Genomic DNA, 22,851 nt, shown 5'->3' with positions numbered 1-22,851 from the left:
GAAGATAAACAGAGCGCAGTTTCACTCCTGATGGCCTTGACTTCTGGCTCCTTCCAGGTGTCCAGTGATGGAAAAAGACTTAATTTTCTTTGGCTGATCTGGGAGCAATTTTCTAGGACCAAGAGCCAAGTGTTACTCTTTCAGTAAATTAGGAGTCTTATGTAGGAAAGCAGTAGTCAGTACCCTATAGTCAGTGGCTATATTAGTCGGAGATAAAAATGTAAGTTTGTTTGTCTGCCAAAGCAGACTGAGCAATGTCTTCTAGGATTCTAGGAACATGCGTAGTTAGGATCTGGATAGAACATATGCCTGGAAAATATTTATGTACTGTAGCTGAAAAATAAAAGTGGTGGTTGTTACTTTATCCCATCTTCAATTCATCTGTCAGTCATATACCAGAAGTAAAGGTCAGCATAAACTGCACACCAACAGCCTGAAGAATATACTGTACCAAAGTCTCAGCTGTAATGGAGACACCGGCTACAGTTATCCGTAGATTTTAACCCACGGAACTGTGTTTTCACATTGCTGTATTAGCACATTTTTAGCACCATATGCTAGACGAATTTGAGAAAAGCTACATATTTTCTTTAAAGGACCTTGTCAGATGGGAGAAAATATTAATCAGTAAAATGTCTATATTTAATTTTTTAAAATATTTCCATTTGCTCTTGAGATCAGTATTATATAAGTACTTTGATACAGTCTTTTACTTTCTCATATGAAGTCTTGCAGGTTTTGGTTCAGGGTAAAATGTCTGTGTGTATGGGTTTGGCAAAAGTGGAAGTCAGGAGTTTATCACATAATTCATGGTAAAGCACGTAGTTCTTTATACATGCCAGTTATTTTTTTTTTTTTAACAGTAGAGCAGAAAAAAATTCTGATTGTCCTTGACTTCTAGTTTCCTTGGTTATAAACACATTTCTAAATTACATACTGGTGATTTGACATTGCAACTGTAAACATTCTAAAATAGAAGATTTTTAGATATATACTGGCAGACAGATTAATTTTTAAAACTGTTTTTCATGTTTCTATAATGTAGGTTGATGAATACTCAAAATCTTATTCTTTTCAATGTACATTGAACTTTGACCTCATTTGAAACCTGGATTTACCAAATCACACTAGTACACATAGAATTTTGTCTATTCTTACATTGCAAAGCTTGTGTAGAGATATGTGAGATGTAATTGCCTTAATTTTGTAGATCTGTAACTGAGGAGGCATGGGAAGTATTATAAGTTGCAAAACCATTCCAAACTCTAGATAAGTAAATTAGGTAATGCAATACAAAAGCCCTGTAAAACAGCAGGTTTTTCCTCTCTTTAACAGTGGTAATGCAAGATATAATATGCTTGCATAATATAGAGATAATTGTATATCACACTTAAAGGAAGTAACATTTTTGAAAGACATTTAGAAAAAAGTCAGTGTCATTTGCCATAAGGGATAAAGAGGCATAAATAATAAAGAGCCATAACTTTGTGATCAAAATATTTCCAGATAAATTATTCATCACGCTATAACACATTACACAGCCAAAACAACACTCACAAAGTAAAAGCACGATGTCATACTTTGGAAAAGCCGGATCTCTTTGTGCAGTTAATCTTATTTTTACCGATTACAAAGGAGGCAAAGGAAAACTGAAGGATGAGTCAAATGTTTTTCACCTCTTAAGGTGAAACCTGCCTTTCTGCAAAGGCTTAATGCAGGAACAATTTTTAAAGGGCTTTTTTTGTGCTGAGATATATGGATGAAAATTTCTCTTTTACTAAAATGATTCCACTTAGAATTCAGTGCAAAAAAGTTTCCATTAAATAAATTTTAAGGTAATTTCTCAGTTTCTGCACATTCAAAAGATCATATGTTAGTGGGTTTTGGCAACTAGCGAGTTAAGAACATATTAAATAATCTTTCCATATGCAAAGTAAATCAGCTGTATTTGTAAAGAGATGCTGTACCATTTGTAAAATTCTGTACCATTAAAGGTGAAATTTATATCGTTTTTTATACTAATGATAATTTAAATATGATTTTATAATGATGGAAAAAAATGAATGGAGGAATAATGAAGTTAAAAGTTGTCATCACTGTCCTGATGTAATTTCATGAAAATTATTTTTATTCTTAATATATATCTTTATTTTGCTTTTTGTGTATTTTTTTCAGTCTGTTATTGAAAATAGTAAGTTCTTTGAGCAGTATGAAGTTACTTACCAGATCTTGAAAAGAGCAGCTGAAATGTACGCTAAAGCAAATGGCTCAGGTAAGTGCCTGTGTTTCTTTTGTTGTGGGGACACCATTTTAATCTCTTTACACATACGTATCCTCTAAAAAGATTTCCTAATATTTGTTTCTTCCGTGCAGCAGAGCTGTACAGCAGATGCAGCTCGTCAGAGAGGCTGCAGCCTCTGATAGCAATTTCACATATTTTCTAGCATGGAGACAGAGGGTACATGGGCTCTGTACATGGGTACAGAGCAGCCTGTCCTCCTGCTGTTAAGGTTTTGTAATCTCCAGAAGAGAGTGGTCACGTTCAGATTTCCTAATGGGAGAAGTCCATAGTCCATGCTAACTTCATGATTGTTTCAGTGTTGTTGATTTGGGCCAAAAGTGTGCCAGACACCAAATTATGAGTAGGGAAGATCATGTTCTGGCACCTGGAAATGCTCCTGGCTTGGCTTCATTTCCTAGAAAAAGGCAAATAGAGAGTTGGTTCCAGTATTGTAGTGGCAAAAATATCCCCTGATTTATTGAAGATTCTTCAGTAACTGTGAAAACCTCTAAGAGGAACCCGAATGAAAGTTGAAGTACGGATATACATGAGAAAAATGCGTAGTTGATTCAGCAGCTGCCTCCTGTAATTCCTGAACACTGCTGAGTTCAGTGAAAATGCATGAGGGCAATATTTGACCTAGATAGTTACAGACATGAGATCACTTTAATCTCTGCTGAGGAGGTAATGCAGTAATGTCAGTAGAGGATTGCTGCAGCTGCTAAAGTGGTTAGCAGATGTGGAGAGAGAATGGATATCTTTTTTTGTTGTGAAATTTAAGTTGATGATAGTGACACTCAAATTTTACAAAAGTAAACATTTTATACAAGGTATTCTTGGAAAGAATAAAATTAAGTGATGTATTCAATTAAAACCATCCAATAACAAATTCATTTCTAGTGGGCAGCTACTCACTTACATGAATTCAGAAACAACAGAAAATTAGAGGACACCTTAGCTAAAAAAGGTTTTTTAAATTATCTGTATTCTGCTTGTTTTATGAAGTCTCAGGATTTGATTGGGTCGTTTTTCTTCTCGCTGTTTTTTTCTTCTGGAATGAGGACACATTTGTTCCTTCATTGCCATGAGGAAAATACTAAAAATTAAATGGTAAAAATTAGCAGCAGTTTGGTTTTAAAGTTAGTGGAAGGAAAATCAGAATTTCACTCAGTACTTTTCAATGCAGGCATAATATTTGTTTGTACATTATACATCTCTATTATTTTCTGCTTTTTTTAAGGAAAACTTATCTCGATTTCTTTTATTACAGATTAAAAATGATCAGCACACTGAATATGCAGTGTGACTGTTCAAATATAGCACTCAGTTTATGTACTTTCTTAGTCTTTAATTCACAGGTTTCATTTCTTGGTCATAATTTTGCACTAAAATTGGTCTGTGAACTGAGCGTATGTATATATAAGCCTACTGAATTAGAAGTTGCAGTAAAATATAATTCCCTAATAAGAATGGATAAGCATAACATGATATTAAGCTTTACAGAGATAATAATGAACCAAAATAATCAATGTCTTTCCTGCATCTCAGTGGAAGAAGTTGAGAATGTGATGAAATTCATGAATGAAACAACCGCACAGTGGAGGAACCTCTCGGTAGAGGTGAGAAGTGTAAGAAGCATGTTGGAAGAGGTAATTGCTAATTGGGACAGATATAGCAGCACTGTGGCAGGTCTACAAGCCTGGCTGGAAGATGCTGAAAAAATGCTGAATCAGCCTGAACATTCTAAAAAGGTATACACTAATGTACTAATACTAATGTATCTGGCTATTTTGTGAATTATGAAACGTGGGATATGTTTTTGCATTTGCTTAAGTTGTTTTACAGTATGTTATGCAAGAGGGAGAGGTTTTTTCAGTTTCTGGCATACTGTCTACAATCATCATAGGTGTTTCAATGTTTGCACATATAGCATGTACAGATATATACATGCAATGAAAGAAGGCATCATCAGAGATAACATGATTAGAGGCATCTTTGATGTGAATATTCATCAGAGATAACATGATTAGAGGCATCTTTGACGTGAAGGGCATCAGTATTGCTCAGAGATAGGAATGTTACATGATTCACTCAAAGGCAAATAAAACTCTTAACACCAAAGTGCATAGTCATGTGCTACGTATAAAGACACTTAAAGAAAATTATTTTTTCCACTGATTTTTCTACCATATAGATGACAGATTTCAATATTAGTTGCATTCATAAGACAGCATTATTAATATGTGGTGTTATGTTTGATGGGGAATTAATTAATCCATTCCCCTGGTATTTTAGAAATCTTTTAGACAGTTCCTTTTGAGGACCTGCAGTCATAAAGATAGTTTTGCTGTCCTTTTTTTCCTGTTCTAATATTAGAGTACTGAAGCACTAAGATTTATGGGTTTGGTTTTCATAGCTTGTAAGATATGTCAAACTGACATCAGGTCAGGCATGAGCATGTTACGTGGCAGGACAGTATAATTTTTGGTAAAATTTTGTTAATTTAAATTGATGTAAAAGAATAGAATACACGTTTTAAATAAAAATAACCCTGTGAAAACTATTCAGTAGTCTGGCATAACATAAATGCCAACAGTTACTATTACTGAGCAGGAAGGATGACCTCAGCTGATCAGGTTGATCTTAGCTCCTCGTGTATGCTTTATGTAAGTAACTTGTCAGTGTTTAAAATGAAATATTCTTATATCCATATATATATATGAATAAAATAAAAATATTTACTTCTCTGATCAGTTTTATAACTTTAAAAATTTTCAAAGCAGAAATCTGAACATATCCATATGGTATATACTTGCTTCTGATTTCTAACCTAAATCCAACAAGTACTTCTTACTGCTCTGATATATGAAGAGTTTCAAAAAGCCTTGTTGAAAACCTTAGACATGAAAGCATTATTCTTCCCAAAACGCTAAGTTCTTCTTAAAATGACATTGCCTCAGAAGTGTTAAAGATTACTGAGAACTAACATAATCCACCTGTAGACTGAGATATGTATTTTAAAAATTACTTATACTACTAACATTGAATCAAGCACTCCAGAGGAATGATGTTCACTTAGTTCCAAGGATAGTTCTGATTTAGCAGTTTTAATATTTGGTTATTAAAACCAAAAGCAATACTTATATTGGTTTGTACAATTAATAGTCACACAACTATCAGCACAAGCATCTGGAAAACCAGGCGGAAGATGGTAACTATTGCCTGGAATATGGCACAAAACTTTTTTAAACATTTCCAAATATTTGTTTGGTAAAACCAGAAATATATCAGAATCATGACACAAAAATTTCATTGATGCTCATTTGCAAACCTTACCTGCATTACGAAAACTCACATATTCTATCCTAGTCAAAGACCATAGGAGCCCCTTACCATGCTGTCATGCTTTCTTCTTCTTTCCATTATCTCTGTATGATTTCAAGACCAGAAAGTACCACTGTTCTGTTTGCAAAAGAAAGTGGCTTGTCTTTCTCATTGTTTTTTGTTTTCAGAAACCCTATTGTGAACCTGTAGCACAGAAGGTCTTGCAGAAAAGATCAGTATGCACTTGGATTTTTCTTCTGCAAAGTACCAGAAATTTAACAGTAAATGTATTAATGAAAAAAACAATCCTTCTGCAACTCCTTTATTTACTTGCAGAACCTCTTAAGCGCTTCCCATCATAACCCCATTGTAACTGTGCACTTCCACACCTTTCTCCAACAGCTGTATCCAAAGGGTATCAGAGGGCTTCTAGATCTCATGTGGGGACTTCCTTAAAAAGAGCTGCATTGTTTTAATTGAGAGTGAGGTGTGCTTCACAGTACCTTCCATATGTGTCCAAATTTTACACATGCTTTAGGATGTGGCTTCTGAAACGGAAAGTCTCCCCAGCAGGGTCTGAGGAAGGTGACGGTTTGTGGGAATAAGTGTGAGGGAGCAAGGACATGAGTAGTTTACTCCATGTGCTTTTTCATTCTTGACCTCTAGTAAGCCTGGCCATTGGAGAACTGCCCAGTGCCATATTCAGTAGACAATTTATTTTGGATGTGCTCACACAGGGTAGTCTTTGCACAAAGTAAGGGATGCACTCCACTGTGAGTAGAAGATTCAAACTGCACATACAATTTACTGAGAAGATTTTTATTCATTGATACATCAGTGCAGAGCCCCTGTATGCTACTGATCTCAGCTTTAGGAATTTAAAACACTGTATGTTATTCAATTTTCTCTTCAACAAATTTGAGCCGTATATGTGCATTTGACGTTTTATTTTTGTTTGTATCAGAACTGTTTTTATATGTGCATGAGTTCCAACAAGCTATAAAGTTTCAGAACTGTAGGTCTGAAACTTGGGATGACTGACAGTACAACTGGACAGGACTTTTTCACATCTACCCCTGAGCAAAGGACTGCATGAGACTGTTACTGTCAAATGAGCAGTCTTGGAATTACAGGGTAGATAGATAGTCATAAATAAAATGGGTCAGTGCCCCTTCCTTAGTCCTGTTGACCAAGTGGCATGGTTCAGCTTGCATCCTTATGGCTACTCTTTCTCCCCTGAAAGAAGGTGGCATCATGATTCAGTCTATTGGGAACAGTCCTTGCCATGTGCTGTCCATTGAATTGTGCATTTTTTGGGAGAAGGGTAGCAGGGACAAGCCACAGCCATGTCAGAGATGATGTGGACAATCATGGGACAGCGACTGAGTCCTGTTTTGTTTACCAGTATAGCTGTAGTCATAGTGCTTGGAGATACCTGCCTTAGGAACAATTGCCCATCCTCTTGAGGAGAAAAAAAGAAGGGAGGGAGCTGGTCTTTGTCTTCTCTACCAGTTTATGTGTGTGTACCTGCCTACAAGATGCACAGAAGCATTTGGTACTATGGCTGGACTATTTAGACTGTCTTAGTGGAATAGGGGAAAAACATCAGGGACAACATCCTTTTCCCCTCCCCACTCACCTTCTCTGAGATAGGAGGAAGCAGCAATAACGAACCAGTTTTCTCAGGTCTTCTGGGATGACAGACCTTGGAGAACTGCATAGGGTTCACACTAGGGGAAGAATCTCCCTACAGTCTGTATATGTCCCAGGTTACTATCAGCCCATACTGTTTCAGGACAAGACAGAAATTAGATGAGCCCTAACAGTGTTGTCAGTTATGGAGCTTTCTCTTAAGGGGGAGTTCCATTAGTTTAACTGAAGCTACTCACTGGAGTAAAATGAGCTGTAAGTAAACTGCTGGTAATTTTTAATTCCATAGGTTATGTTCACAGATACTAAAATTCTGTTATGGTATATCCAATATGAAAAGCTTCAGAGGATAGTTGTTAGAGTTTTATTAAGCCATTAGCTGGTGATTAAATTTTAGTTTCATGATTTAAGATAAAGACTAATTGAAAAGGTTTTGGAAAGGTGTTTTCATTTCCTTCTTCAGGATTTCTTCCGGCACTTACCTCATTGGATCCAGCAGCACACAGCCATGAATGATGCTGGTAATTTTCTGATTGAAACATGTGATGAGACCATTTCCAGAGACCTTAAACAGCAGCTTCTGTTACTGAATGGAAGATGGAGAGAATTGTTTATGCAAGTTAAGCAGGTTTGTGTTTCTGCTGTTGTTACTTTTAAATATTTACTTTGTTGTTTTCATGCGAGCAAGACAGATTTGCCCCACTAGCAGGACTATAGGACAATGTACTGAAGTGCCTACCTGTTCATCACTATATTAGAAATGACTCTCTGATAGCAGTTTATTTTATTGGTGCTTTTCCTTTGTTTATCTTTTTGGTTATAAAGCTTTTTATTTTTGGACATCTTCAGCTGGTATAAGCTGTAGTTTTTCTTTATGGTCTCCTGGCTTCATACAGTAAATATTACTTATGCATATCCTCTAGTGTTCTTCGAAGAAAATGATTGGTTTTAAGTAGCTATTGTTATTGTAAAAGCTCTGTAAAACTAAACAGTGAAAATGGTTAAGGTGAATATTTTTACAACTCTTTAATGAAAGTTGCATTCAGTTATTGTACTGCAACCATAAGCACGTACAATGCAAGTTAACTAAATGTTTTCCCCAAATCGGTCAGACATTACTTCTATTTTGTGTACAAGGAGGCACTAACAGTAAATGAAAAAACTACCCTTTGTCTCATGGAAGAGATATAACTGATTGGAAAAGAATTGTTTTTTCTACATTTGCTCTTTAAAAAGCAAAGAGAAGATATGAGCTAAATTACACAGAAGTATTTCACACCTCATAAACACATAAGAAAATATCTTTGCTGTAGTCAATATACATATAATGGTATTTTCCCCTTGCAGTGATTTTAAATAGCAGTTGCCTATTTGAAGATGCTGAATCTATTTTCTTTACTGGCAAGATTATTTCCATTGCAGTCAAGTTAAATGGAAAAGCAAATAATGATTGCCCCCTTTTTATTGTAACTTTTCCAAACCATTGAGTAGAATATTCTCAAGCTTTATTTGCTGATGATATTTAGGGTGATTCACTGTGGAAACACTAATGCCAGGATGTAAATGTCTCTTCCCCTAGTTAGGCAGCTTCTTTCATGTGCTGGCTATATAACTTTTCACCATTTCTGTCATGCAGCTCTTTCCAATTTCTAAGACCTGTGTTTCCCCTTTCTCCAGCCAGCAGTTGTTTTACTGAAATTTCCCTTATCCTTCAGCTTTTCTAGGTTTTTTGTGCTCTATCCTCTTTGCTGAATTTCCAAAATCTCATTACTGCAGGTAATGAGAAATTAATTGAGAAGCTGATTCTAGGTTAGAAACAAATGAGAGTCTGGTGTTCTCCAAATTATCCAAACCTTAAAAAAGGCTTTCTTGTATGAATGTTGTTCTTTTTAGTATCAGCACAATTGAAACTAATGCAGATGATTAGCATCTAACTAATTTAGAAGATTAGTTTTCATTATTTTGTATTTTGTTTAATACAAAATTTCCAGAAAACAGTTGCACTGAAAACATGCTAATTCTCTTAAGTCATTACTTAATTGCCAGATAACTCATTTGGGGTGGGGTTTTTTTGTTTGTTTCTTTTTGCTTTACATTTTCTTAGTATGCTCGAGCAGATGAACTGGACAAAATGAGGAAGGAATACTTGGATGGTGTTGCCCATTTGACAGCTTTTATCGATGGAAGCAATAGGAAATTTTCAGTCCCTGTAGAAGTATCCTTCCTTGATGTCAAAATGTTTGTACAAGATTTAGAAGTAAGTGTCTTCCTTCCATCCCTTTCCTTCTCCTTCATAAGAGATAAACTTGTAACTATTTAAATATGAGAGCATAAAAGTATTTTAGTATACGTTTCCATTATTACTATTTTTTTATCAGTGGTGCTTTTTTGTATAATTTCTGCTATAGCTAATATAAATCACTGTGTTCTATCAGTGACATTTCTAGAGCACATTTCCGACTGGATATTTCTTTCTGTGTAGTTTCAAATCACATTCACATGAGCTGACTGATACCCTCTGACACAGCTTTCATGCATTTGAAATATGATCCAGTATTCACTAAAATCAGTGATGAAAACAATTGATAATTGGAATATGTATCTTTTGCCTCTTGAGAGCAGACTTGTATCGAATGCATAAATGCTGTTGTTGAAGTATTTTTTTGAAACATTTGTTTCAGAATATTAAGCAGAAGTTGCCTGCAATGGAAGCTCAATACAAAACGGTTACAAGAACAGCGCAACTTGTTACAAAAGAAGTTTCCCAAGAAGAGGTGAATGAAATGCTTGGAACGTTGACAAGGATCAAAGAGCAGCTGAGCAAGGTTGTAGAATACTTTTTCTACTCCACATGTTGTTGACTGTTGAACTAATAAATAGTAAGCTCCCCTACATAAATGCTCAGATATATGCATTTGAGCAAATATATAGCTATAGTAACAACAGATTGATACAGGGTGGAGAAAATGTTGCTTCTTTTAGACTTTACCATCCTTAAATTTAGCATTCTTTTCTTTAAGAAGTAATACAGGATCAGGATTGTTCTATCTTGAAAGAGGCAGGTAGCAACTATATAAACCCACATGCAGAGGAAGCTGCTATTTGTTGAATTTTACAAGTTTTTTGATTTTTTGTTTTGTTTCATTTTGTTTTTAAATGTCCAAAAGGTTAAGGAGTATTCCTGTGCCCTGCTGTATGAATGCCAGCATCTTCTGTCTCCACTGGAAGAACTGGAGAAACAAATCACACATTTTTATGAATCTCTTGAAAAAGTCAATGAAATCATTTCTATCCTGGATCCTGAAGCACAACCTACAACTGTTCTTAAACAAAAAGCCCAAGTAAGTTTCAAAAACATCTTACAAAGATCTGCTGCCTTTGAGTATTTAGAATTAGCTTTCTAGGATCGGTAAGCTGAGCAAATGTTGCCTCATGTTCAAACAACGAACATAACCTATCCCTAAGGTCAGCTAGGCATACACGAAGACTGAAACCTGTGTTCCCTCCTAGTGCCCACGGTTTCAATCCAAGAAGTAAATATTTTTTTTTTTTTTTTTTTTTCTAGGGGAAATTGGATTGCAGTATAAGAAATACATTGGATTTTTTATTAGGCAGATGAAATAACATGATCAGGAACTTCCCTGGGTTTTCTTGGACAATTATGGAAGTTTCTTAGAAGTCTGGAAGTGGTTTCTTTGAAGTGCATTGTAATAGAATATTAACTTTTCTACCTGACCAATAAACATTTCATTCTGGAGGAATTCATACTAGTCAGAACTCACTTGGAAAGGTAAATGAAAATATGAGGATCTTGCATAGGAATTGGCATTTATCCTTTTGTGTGTGTGGTATATAGCCTAGAAATAGTCCCTCAAAATTGATGTACACATTTCATTAGAGTCAGATTTGACAGGTAATATGGTTAAATGGATTTTTTATGGAAAGCTGAAGTCTTTCAAAGCCATTTAGAGTCCCTTGAGAAAAACAACAACAATAAAAAAACAAAAACAAAACCCCACACAAAAACCCCACCCCCCCAGAAAACAGAAATTTAATTTTGTGTCTGTGTGTTTGTGTGTGTGTGTATATATATACATATTAGTTCAAGCATATAATGACTCTGGGAAGTAGCCCAATAATTGAAAAAGAAGTTGGCTTCTCTTCCATTGACTTCAAGCTTTGCATTGCAGTAAAAAAATGATTTGGTGAGCTTGAATCATGCCAGTCCATTTATCTCCCTAAGTAAATCCTCTTATATTTATGAACACCGTCTGAGTCATGTGTCCAACCTGTAGGCTAAGGACCAGCTCATGAGAGTGCTCCTTTCCTCTCTTGACGGTTAACCTGCCCCAGAATGTCACAATAAAAAGACATGTTTCTCCTGCAGTTGTTTGCCAACCAAGGAACCAAAATCTCCTCAGTTATATGGAGGGGTTTCTCCTGATTAGAGAGTAGACAGATTTGTGCTAAGGAATGCAGTGTTCCTTCAACAGCAGAACAGTTTCCTCACCACAGGTTTTTTAAAACCTTTTTTTCACCCTATGCAACTTCTTGCATGTTTCCTTTCCTTTCTTTTTTAGTATTTGAAGCCATTTGTGATGAAATCTGAATTCCAGTTGCTGAGATGAAAGGTTAATTTGTTGAAAGGCAAGAAAGGTTAACATCTCAACCTGCTACTGAGAGTAGTCATTCTTATGTCTATTGTTTTCACTGCTGCCTACTTACATTTGTACAATAAACTTAGACATCCCATAAAATTAAATCTCAGAATAATGTGTTCTCTAAAACTACCTGAAAGGCTTGGGTACATGTCTGTGTTTTTTTTTTTTTTTTTTTTTTTTTCTTTCTAGATAGCTAGAGCTCTGTTTGGGTACAGGACTCTGCATACAAGGAGAAGGTTGTGTGGTCTGTGTTATTATAACATTTTGTGTAGTTGGTTTGTCATGGTGCTTTGACCTCGTCCCTTTTGTTCTTATTGTAAAAAAATATCTTCCTGTTATTTTGCCAAACTTTTCTCTCCTTTGTTCCTGGCCAGGGTGGATATATGTTTTTTTCTTTCAGGATTTGGTAGCTTATCAAGAAAACTGCAAGAAAGATTTGTCCCTGATTGAGAGAAATAGTCAGAGTATCCTGCAGTGTGTGGCTTCGAGTGAAGTGTTACAGCATTTCCATCAGTCAACATTTCAGAAGAAAGTTACACAAGTTCAGATTACTTTTCAGGTAATTGTCATACCTTAGTACATATATTTGAAAGCTTGTTCATATGCAGCCAATCCATCCTACTTTACCTCCCTTTCATCATTCTGTAGGCTACTGTCATAGAGAGCTCTCCTCTCTGGTGTCAAGTTATTGATTAAGGATTTGTCTGTACTAGGGAATAAGTGGTCAGGGGACTGATGGTCATGTTCTCCATGCAGTAATCCCAGGTGAACCTGCCTCAGAGGAACCCAGGATTTAAGGAGAACTTTCACACATCTTGGGCTCCTTTGACACAAGGAGCCTGAAATCCACCTGTTAGGACTGCACTGTTTTTTGTTTCTCCTGAATTTGTTATCATCTGGGCTAATTGTTTGCTCCTATATTCCCACACATCTCCTTTCACACAAAGCATGGAAGACACAAACTTTTGCAAATGCCACGGTTGCTGGGCTTGGTATTCCTTCAGAAAATGTAGTGGATTATTAATATAGAAAGTTGCAAATATGTATTTGCATTTGTTGATGTAAAGATGTGTACTTTGGGCTATAATCCACCTTAACTGGAGAGCTCTATGTTGTTATTAGCCATATTGATATTTTCAGGGCTATTCAGCCCCAGCCTAGCCCCACTCTGGCATGAAATTAACCATTATATTGGAGTCAGATCTCCAGATGTTGGGTTCTATCAGATTTGTTTTCAGGCAATTAGTGTACAGTATAAAGCTACCTAAACTGAATTTTAAGCTACAGAAAATCCTTTATCAGTAAAGAGCTGTCTCTGAGAGGTGGATTTCAAAATTTATATTGCATTTTGTGGGTTGTACTTAAAGATCAGTGGGGTTTTATTTACAGTTTAGAAATAATTATTTAAGTTTAGCTTAAAGTGATAGAAGCAGATACAGTCATGGCTTGGTAAATTGACCATGTTGAGGGTTAATTATTTTGTTTCTCTAAAGATGGATGGTGATTTATCTCTTTTCATGTTAGAAAATAAACCTATAAAACATGACATAACCATACAAAATGTGGCATACCTAGAGTTAAAATATTTATGGATGTGGAAACTGGCATTTTCTCATGTAAAGAATACATTACTATATGATTCTACTATTATATACAATTTTTTATCACGAAGCTTTAAGAAGGCTTATCAAGATGTTTTAAGTTGAGAACTACAGATTTGATTAGCTAACTGGGTAGAATCATTACAATTTCTTACACTGGCACTTGTAATCAGTGAGGATGGTAAAGTGTATGGTTAGTAAGCAGTGTTGGAATTGCCTTGCTGCAGTTAACTGGTTAACCTGTTTGTTGTGGTAAATTTTGTTACTTGCTTATAGAACTGTAACCACTGGATGATGCAGTGCACTGGGACAGACTACAAAGCATAATAATGAAGAGCTGTGACTAAGGTTTCAAAACAACAGGATTTCAGGGCAGCAACTAAACCACAAATTTGCTGTCTTTCTTTCAAGTGGCTTTCTACCTGGTTGCTTACCTGGCCTAGTAGTATGATAATCATCCAAACCTCCTCCAGGTCAGAAGACTTGTTGGATCCATAGATCAAACCACCTTCACATAGAGTCATGTAGGAGGAGGTAGTCTGCTCCTAGAAAAAATGGAATGGCGAGCTTTTAGCCATACCAGGTGCTTCACATTTGAAAGCAGGCTTTAGGAAAGAAACACTAGCCAAATGTCAGAAGCATTCTGAATGTATCAGGGAAATCTGTATTGGATAGCCACCCATTTTTATTTGAATGAAGGATGGCATTAGCACGAGCCTTAATGTAAGTATTAAAAATTGGGAAAATGGGAGCATGAAAGGGAGAAGAACTTGCAAATGGCATATATTTGAAAGAGTGACACCAATCAAATGCATTTTTTGTAAAATCGTGTTAAAAGAGAGCAAATAAAAGTCAGTGAGAAAGTGCAAGCTCATTTTTTTTGCTTATAACTCAGAATATGGTCAGGAAAGCTGGTGACTGGAGAAAAAACATAGAAGCAAATAGTCGTTTGATGAAGAAATTTGAGGAGTCTAGAGCAGAACTGGAGAAAGTAATACAGATTGCCAATTGTTGCCTAAAAGAAAAAGGAAATCCTGAAGAACTTCTCAGGAAACATAGCGTGAGTAAATTGTCTGACCTTTCTTACGGAAATCTTTGAGTGCATGACATACAAGTGATAAACCTACTTAATTTTAAAATTGATGTGGATTTCTTTCGCATATAGAAGTTATACAGATCAGGTGAAACTAATGTTAAGATTGAAAAACAAGAAGGAAAAAAGATCACCCCTCTTATTGATAAATGTAAGCAACCAGAAGTGAAGAGAGAAAACTCCCTAGAAACTAGGGTCAGGTTTTACCCCCCCCATTGGGGGTGAGGACACTACATTTTGCCAGTCTCATGCATCCACTGTTTTTCTTTCAGATTAATGTCTGTGTTTGTGTTGTAACCATTAATTATGCATGTAGCTCTAAAATGTATTTGTGTTAAAATATCATCTCAGTGTACTGGCTGAGAATAAATTAATTTGGTGGACTTTAAATGGCTAGAAATAGTTCTTTCCTTAGCTCAGAGTTCAATTTTCAGTCCAGCAGACACAACCTTGAAACTTACAGAGTGTGTTAGGGAACTGCATGTTGGTAGGTTACCATATCAATAACCAGCTTTGTCTTCTCACCTTCTCACTTTCTGCCTCAACTTCAGGAATTCTTTAACCAGTTGGATCAGAGAGTCCTAAATGCCTTTCTGAAAGCATGTGATGAACTTACTGACATCCTGCCTGAACAAGAGCAACACAACCTGCAGGAAGCTGTGAGAAAACTCCATAGGCAGTGGAAGGTTAGTGACATTGAATGATGTCTCTGGAAATTTTAAGTCTTAATTTTGGAATGTTTCTGCATGGCCTATATGTTGAAAAAAATTAAGACAAGAAATAAAAAAAGAATTTTATTATTTGGCTTCCTGTATAATTGGGAAAAAATGTATTTTACAACATCAGATACAGTTACACCTACAAATACCCTCCTGAAAAAGCCCTGTTAAGTGGTCAAAAGTAATGTGAGAAATTATGAAACCTTAATTGCTCCCCCTACATACAGACATAATGATACCTGTGTTAAGAATGTCTGTTGAGAATAAGTGCTAGCTTTTCTTGCTTTATGCTGATGTTGGATTATTGCAGTTACCTTCCCAACCTTAATAAAACAAATTTGTAAGAGATCAGGCTATCAGTTTAAATTGTGTCTTCTGCCAAAGGCTCTAACAACTGAATCAGCATTGCTCATAAGCTACGGAATTTTTTTGTCTGCTATAGCATGTTGCAGGTCAAAGCTGGAGTGATGGATGAGTGGTATCTCACTACCATGCAGACAAGAACCTCTGGAAGCAGTTGCCAATATAGTTTCACTATTATTGTTTGCTTTATTATTTTATACAGGAAATATTTGGTACATCTTGCCAAGAATCAAGATATCTCTTTAATGTGCCTTATATGTATATATTCTGGTCCCCAAAAACTTATGACCTTGTGATATATCTAAGACATATTTGTAACAGAGTTGCTTTATTTACTTAAATAAATATGGAGAATATTGGACATCTGTTCATGCATATATATGCTGTATTTTTATATAAGCAGTTTTTAGATAATTTATCTGTAGTAACTTCACAATGAGGTAATCAGAGTAGTGTTTTATCTCTGTGCTTGTGTATCTCCTCTGTGGGTGTATAGGATCTTCAAACAGAAGCCCCATATCATTTGATTCACTTGAAGATAGAAGTACAGAAAAGCAAATTCCTGGCCACAGTGGAGGAGTGCAAAGCCGAACTAGCTCGACAGAACAAGGTGTTATCAAGAGAAGACAATGAAAGGATGATCAAAGAACACATGGTATGAATTATATGCCACCACGTGGGCATTTACAGAAATACATTTCAAAGTCAATAATAAACAGTAGGTCTGACCAACTCTAAAGCCACCGAACACTCTGTATACAACTAAATCAGATCAATCCTTGGGGTCTTTAACAAAAATTTTGATTTGAGCTTAGTGTGGTTTATAACAAATATACAGATATGCTTTGTGATTTCTGCCTATTTGTATTTTTATTGAATTTTCTGCTTTGTCTCCCATCAGTTGTTCTTCGGTGACAAGGGACCTTACCAGCTGTGCGAGAAAAGGCTACAACGGATTGAAGAACTGTGCCAAAAACTGCCAGTTTCTGATCCAGTGAGGGCTACATTGGAAAGTAGCCAACGAATCCTGAAGGACCTCAAATCGCAGATAGACAACACATACGTAAAGCTAAAAGAGCACTCGGACACCTGGAAGGGCTATAAGAACAGGTGTCAGCTCAATTGCTAGCTGGGTCTCATAGAGCTTTATGTGTATGTGTAGTCACTCCTCTACATGTCATCGATCAGTACCATGAAAAGAATGGTACTGTGTGGCTAGCTTCAAGTAGAAAACTATGCAGTAATTCCACAAATTATAGTGGGGTTTTGAATGGATTTTATAATTTTTGGCTTAAATTTAAGAGGTTACCATTTGGTAGTGGCAATTTTTGTCTAACTTTTTTCCTTGCTATGCATTATGTGATGTTTTATTTCAGATTTTCTGAATTGACAAATTGGATTTCAACAACAGAAAGAGAGTTAAAGAAGATAAAGGAAAGTGTCAATGATACTGCCAAATACAAGCAATGTAAAGCATCCGTGGGGGTGAGCCCTTGGCTTATATTCTAACAAAGATACAGTCATTGCTACTGGGACTCTGGATAAAACTGTATTCTAAAGTAGTGCAACTGTTTTACTATGGAGACCATAGTAGCTCTGCTGATTCCTGGTATTCTTATAAACATTTCCAGGAAAATGTTCCACATGCAGCAAAGTGTGGCAGCAGTTCCTACTTTTAATAATTTAGAGAATGGCAGGTCCCTTTGCCTGTATATTCAGAATATCCAAAATACAGAAGCACATAGAATAAATACTTGCCCCTCATCCTGCTGTGTACACAGTTAAAAGTGATGTGCAAAGAAAAGCCGAAATTTCTGGACTGGGCGTTTTTGAAGGATCAAGTTACTGTCTTACACTTAGGGAAATCTTCTGTGATAAAAATTCTCTTCTACAGTCGTATAAGAGGAAAGGCAGATATTCTACCATTCACTTTTGCATTGGTGACTGGTAAAAGATGTGGTAGAATAGCTGAAGGTTGAGTTGTTTGCTTAAAGCAGTTTTAGGCAATAATTTTTTCTGTCACTTGCGACCTAGTTTGACCCTTCTTTCTTTTTTGTATTTCTCATGTTAGGAGTAAAAATAGGAATGTCACATACTGTAGGAGTTTGTGTGAAAGTCATGAGGAGGTTATGAGGCTAACTGTGCAGAGAAACTTAATTAAGATGACCTTGGTAAAGCAGGTAGACTGTTAGCTTTAATGGGTGCTTCTGCTGCAAAAAGTCTGATTTACTTGTGCAGTTTTACTGCTGGCAACTTCTCATCAGCACTTGCACAAAGATGTAGACAAACTACTGGGTGAAAAGAGGGGAAAAAAGAGCTATTTAAATAGGAAAAAAATACACAATACCTTATATAACATGAAAATTCATGTTTAGGAAAGTCAGCATTTAAGAGCTGAATGGTAACTAAGAGATTTTGTCAATATCTCTATATATCTATCTGTAGGTAAAAATGTTAGTTTATGAGGAAAAAGTACTTCCACTACTACCCATGGAAAAAAACATTCTAATAACTAGTAGTGGAGTAATGACTAGAGGAAATGCAAAAATCTAGCCATTGACTGGAACAGAATCAGGCAGGGTATGCAAATAGAAAAATACTACATTTCTAATATTTCAAAGATAGTATGGTTACACTACTAATTTTTGAACTGATGCCATGAATGTCACTCATTCATATATATTTTGTTTATTTGAAGAAAATACATTTTGATTCTTTCATAGGAAATTAGGAAGCATATTAACAAGCAAGGAGAAAATCACAGTTGGCTGAAATCTAGACTTGCTGTTTTGACCGCAGTATGTCCTGATTTGGAGGCCAGAAAGACAGAGGATGAGCTTTGTAAACTTTCCAGTGACTTCAAGGGACTCCTAGATTTGCTGGCTGAGGTACAGTATGAGCGGCACAAGAACTCTCCATTTACAGTGTCACATGAAATTACATCAATCATGGCTTCACAAGCATAAGTTCCCTGCTGTGTTTTTTTAATTAAACTGCAAGCATTCAGCAACGAAAAACTCATTTGTACTCCCTGGGTAGCAAAGTCTTGAGAGTAGCAGGCAAAAAATACTGACATTATTATAATGAATCTTTTCTCTTTGCAGGTTTGGAAAGCATCATAGTATTTTTAGAGGCAAAAGACAGTTTTCTAAAATCAGCTCTTAGTAAGCATTGGCAAAACCATCATGTGCATTAGCTAGTGGATATAAAATTTGACTTTAATCTTCATTTGTGTAGTTTTTATGCTGAAGTAATAAAGGAACTACTGTGAGGAGGTTTCAGATCATTAAGGATGTCTACCATGCACTAAATTCGCAGGAAAAGGCTGCAGTTCTCTGCAGTCTGAATGATAATGGGATACTGTAACTGCTGAAATCATGGGAAGTTTCTAACTGATAAGCAAAACTTCTTAGCATCCACTGAACCCTTGAGTTCTGTGAGATCTCAGGGAACTTGCAGCTTCACAGTTTTCACAGTAAAAAGAAAGATCAGGAGAAAGTTAGAACATCTTACACTTAGAACGCTGAACAGATCCATTTGAAAAAACAGTTCAGGATAAAGAAAGAGTTCAGGCTTCAAATTTCATTGTTAATGTCAATTCTTGTGGAAGCCTTGTAGGTATTCCAAGTGTATAAAAGTTCTGTGTATTTATTGAAACTCCTCTAAACTTCTGTAGTGTGAAAACTGTGTTTGGAATGTTAGGGGAACCAATGTTCTGATTTCCAAGTGACTGCAAAAAAGATAATTTTTTTTAAATATTATTTTGTTTTAAAGTACTTTTGCTTTTTGTTTCCTCCAAAAGTCAGAACTGAGGGGAGCACAGGTTCATGAAGGTCGAAAAAGAAAATAAGAACTGGAATCTAAACTTGGTTTGAATCTAAAAGCATAATCTAAATGGCATTTTCCTCTATGGTTAAGAGACTGCTGATCTTAAAAGTCTGAATATTCTTTACAGCTAAATTTACAGCTTGTTAATCAGGTGGGTGAGACTGTTTAGACAAGGAATAATACTGGGTATTTGCAGAGTTCAGCAATGTTTTTAGAGAGTAAAGACTAAACATTTAAATAACAGGAAAGAGAATGGCTTGAATCTGAATTACCCTCTGAAGTGAATATGGACTGGAAAGGAAGAAAGGACAGGGAGGAAGAAAGGAGTTTCTTAGTTCTAGAATGCTTCATGGTTAAAACCTTAAAGCACAGGAACTGTCTGAGGAACAGAGCCAGTACTGAGAATTGGCTACAAGTAGTTAGCTGAATCATGCAAAAAGGGAAGAACTTTCTGATATGTTGACTAGATATATCTTTTTCTTTACAAAATTCTGCAAATTGAGACAGGATATTGCACCACAGGCATATTGTGGTCCATGAAACCAGGGTAACAGGTCATTTTAATACATTTGTGATTCACCAGTGCATTGTCTAAATGAGACAAAGGTCTCCTTGGTCACGTTTTAAGTCTGTAATCACTCTTTCAATGTAACATTAAAGGTGTCTGTTAAGGATGCTGGAAACAAATATGGTTTGAATTTAGACAATTCACTATATTTTTTGAAAAAATATTCCAAATATAAATGTGCCCTTAAAATATAGATGTGCCTTTCAACATGAAATACTTAAAGTTATCCATAATTGTAGATTGAAAAGACATTAGGCACTGTTGGAGACTGTGTCCAGTACAAAGAAGAAGTTAAAAGTGCAATTGAAGACTTAATCAACAACTCTAAAGAAGCCCAAGCAGAGGCTGAAAAGATCCTGGATACAGAGAGTTTATTACAAGCTCAGCAACTACTACTTTATCACCAGGTAGGGCAATTTCTCATGTCCATATTTGATTTTTTTTTTTTAAGGTAGAAAGTATGTAATTACTAAATTTTGTTATGTTCATTAGTGTAAGTCCTTACATTTAAACTTGAAAGAGTTATAAAGGAAATTGTGTCATATGGCCTAGTATTGGTTTCTTATAATGAAAAAAGTGCTCAATATTTTTTAAATACTAATGCCCAAAGATGAGCTTGTTTTTCAACTTTTATTGAATATCCTTTTATTTCACATGGGGTTTTGGGGCAGAGAACACCTGAAAAACAGGCTTCATTTACTTGAAATTTTGGGTAAGTTTTCTCTGCAAATATGTAGTGTCTCTCTCTTTTTACCTTTTTAAAGTTTGCGTGTCAGATTTGATCATGGTAAATTTGGCCTGATCCTGGTTTTGGAAATTTCTTGACTTCAGCAGCTTTGATGTGGCCCCAACTCTAAATGCTGGAGGGGAGGCGTACCTCTAGCCTCATCTAGTCCTCTAGGTAGTTACTGCAGTGACAGACTGGCCTCCAGTCTGTATGAGAAGAACAGGAGGCTTTTTAGGCACTGATAAAAGATCAAAACATCTGTGGACTACAGTAATAATGAATCATATGGGTTGCATATGGCACGAATCGTGGGGTTTAAGGCCAAATATTGGAAATTAACTTTGAGGCATACTCAAAGCTAATAAAAATAAGAACAATTTACTGTAAATGTTTGGGCGTTATGTAAGTGGCTTATATTAACATCTATTTCTGTAAGGTCAGACATGTCTTATTGTCTGACCAGGCACTATCATGTCTTACTTCCGTCTTGTCTAAACTCTTTGGTGTTTGTAAAAGCTATTGTATGTGTTAAAGTTCATATTTATTCTTTCAATATCCTACATTCCTTATCCATCATAGGAGAGGTAATATGAATAGTTCAGTTCTCCTTGAGTTCTCAGACTCTTCTTCTTTTGATATGGAGTCTGGTAAGGTAAAAACAGACTTAGACAAAGACCTGAAGGTACCCAGAGTAGAATTGAACAGGGATCTGTGAGCTTACGTAGCAAGGCTGGCAATGGGTCAGGCATATTAGGAAAGGAGAGGGAAGGCAGCCTTAGGATTTTCTGATAGTGCTACAAAGCAAAATGCACCAAAGAAAGAATAATACAACTTGGCTGTCCCCCTATTGCTCTGTAATGAAGGCTGATAAATTGCTTTGATCAATCTGAGGCTCCAGATCCATGCCTCAAAGAGTGCAGAGCAGACCTGGATGCTTCCAGGCAGTCATGAGGAATACATGCACCCATGGATACTGCTGCAGTTGCTCAACTGTTGGGGCTTCTGCTTTCTAAAATATTGTTTTGGACAAACAGCCATATTGTCACTCTTTCTCTCCCATTTGTATGCCACAAAAGCTGTATACACACAGATTTTGGAACCCAAGGCATAGACTTGATGAGTATATGAGACTAAGGAATACTTGCCACAGTTTATCACTTTGTCTGCTCTTCTCACTGTGTGCCCCTGCAAAAGCAGGAAGTTGTTTCATTGTGCCACTTTCCCAAAGGATCTAAAAAGTCTAATCATTCCTGTTGGATGAATCCTTTTAGCAAAGGACAAGGAGACTCTGTGCCAAGAGGCAAGATGTGCAACAGCAGATTTCCCAAGCTAAACAGTTGCAGATTGAAGGTGGACTGCCCACCACGATGCAAGAGGATTTACAAAAGTTGGAAGGAACACTGGAGAACATGCAGCAGACTATGGAGAAGCGTGAAGAGCAACTGCAGGTGGGTCCTTTGCAAGTAGAAATAAAAACCTGTGCTTTCTTCTTTTTGCTTTTTTTTTTAACTTGGTAAAAAAACAATTTTTTTAATGTGAAAAGTCTGAGCTCACTTTCTCACCTCTGAATCTTGGTCCTTGGGGTTTTCATGATCAGTACCTCCATGAAAACTTCTTGAAGCTGCTGGATACCTCTTAATTAATAAAGAAACAGCATTTTGTTCGGAAGTGTTTAAAAGTCCTAACTTTTCAGTCATAATAGATATTTTAAATAATTTATCTGTGATTTAATTTTTAAATGGGCTGTCTCCCCTGGTTACTAAAGACATCATTGTCCTTTAATTGAGAGTCTTTAGGCTGGATATTAGATTAATAACACCTGATGTTGTGCAAATATAATCCTCACAACTACTGTGTGAAATACATGCTGCTGTCCTAAATTTAAAGATGGAAGAAAAAAGTCACAGAGAAATCAAATGGATTGCTCCAGACTGTATAACTAATCACTGACTGAACTGGGATGAGAATTTATAGCTTCTTGTGCCCATATCTGAGTTGTCCTTTACATTTCTCTAAGCAGAATGGTAATCCAGCTG

At 36.1% G+C, this 22,851-nt stretch overlaps 1 protein-coding gene across 1 annotated transcript in view; it reads left to right on the top strand.

The window, feature by feature from the left end:
• The window catches only part of SYNE1 (spectrin repeat containing nuclear envelope protein 1), a 304,520-nt gene that overhangs the window by 83,415 nt on the left and 198,254 nt on the right, over positions 1–22,851 (top strand). Inside the window, 15 exon segments of the mRNA XM_035899865.1 lie at positions 2,176–2,272; positions 3,830–4,032; positions 7,719–7,883; positions 9,360–9,512; positions 9,937–10,080; positions 10,423–10,596; positions 12,317–12,475; positions 14,413–14,577; positions 15,162–15,296; positions 16,189–16,347; positions 16,594–16,802; positions 17,069–17,177; positions 18,416–18,580; positions 20,328–20,495; positions 22,087–22,263. Coding sequence (XP_035755758.1) covers positions 2,176–2,272; positions 3,830–4,032; positions 7,719–7,883; positions 9,360–9,512; positions 9,937–10,080; positions 10,423–10,596; positions 12,317–12,475; positions 14,413–14,577; positions 15,162–15,296; positions 16,189–16,347; positions 16,594–16,802; positions 17,069–17,177; positions 18,416–18,580; positions 20,328–20,495; positions 22,087–22,263 — 2,382 coding nt within the window.

This window comes from Egretta garzetta, unplaced genomic scaffold, assembly GCF_000687185.1.
Source record: "Egretta garzetta isolate BGI_Z169 unplaced genomic scaffold, ASM68718v1 scaffold397, whole genome shotgun sequence".
Classification (NCBI taxonomy): Eukaryota; Metazoa; Chordata; class Aves; order Pelecaniformes; family Ardeidae; genus Egretta; species Egretta garzetta.
This window is presented reverse-complemented; position numbering and strand designations above follow the sequence as displayed.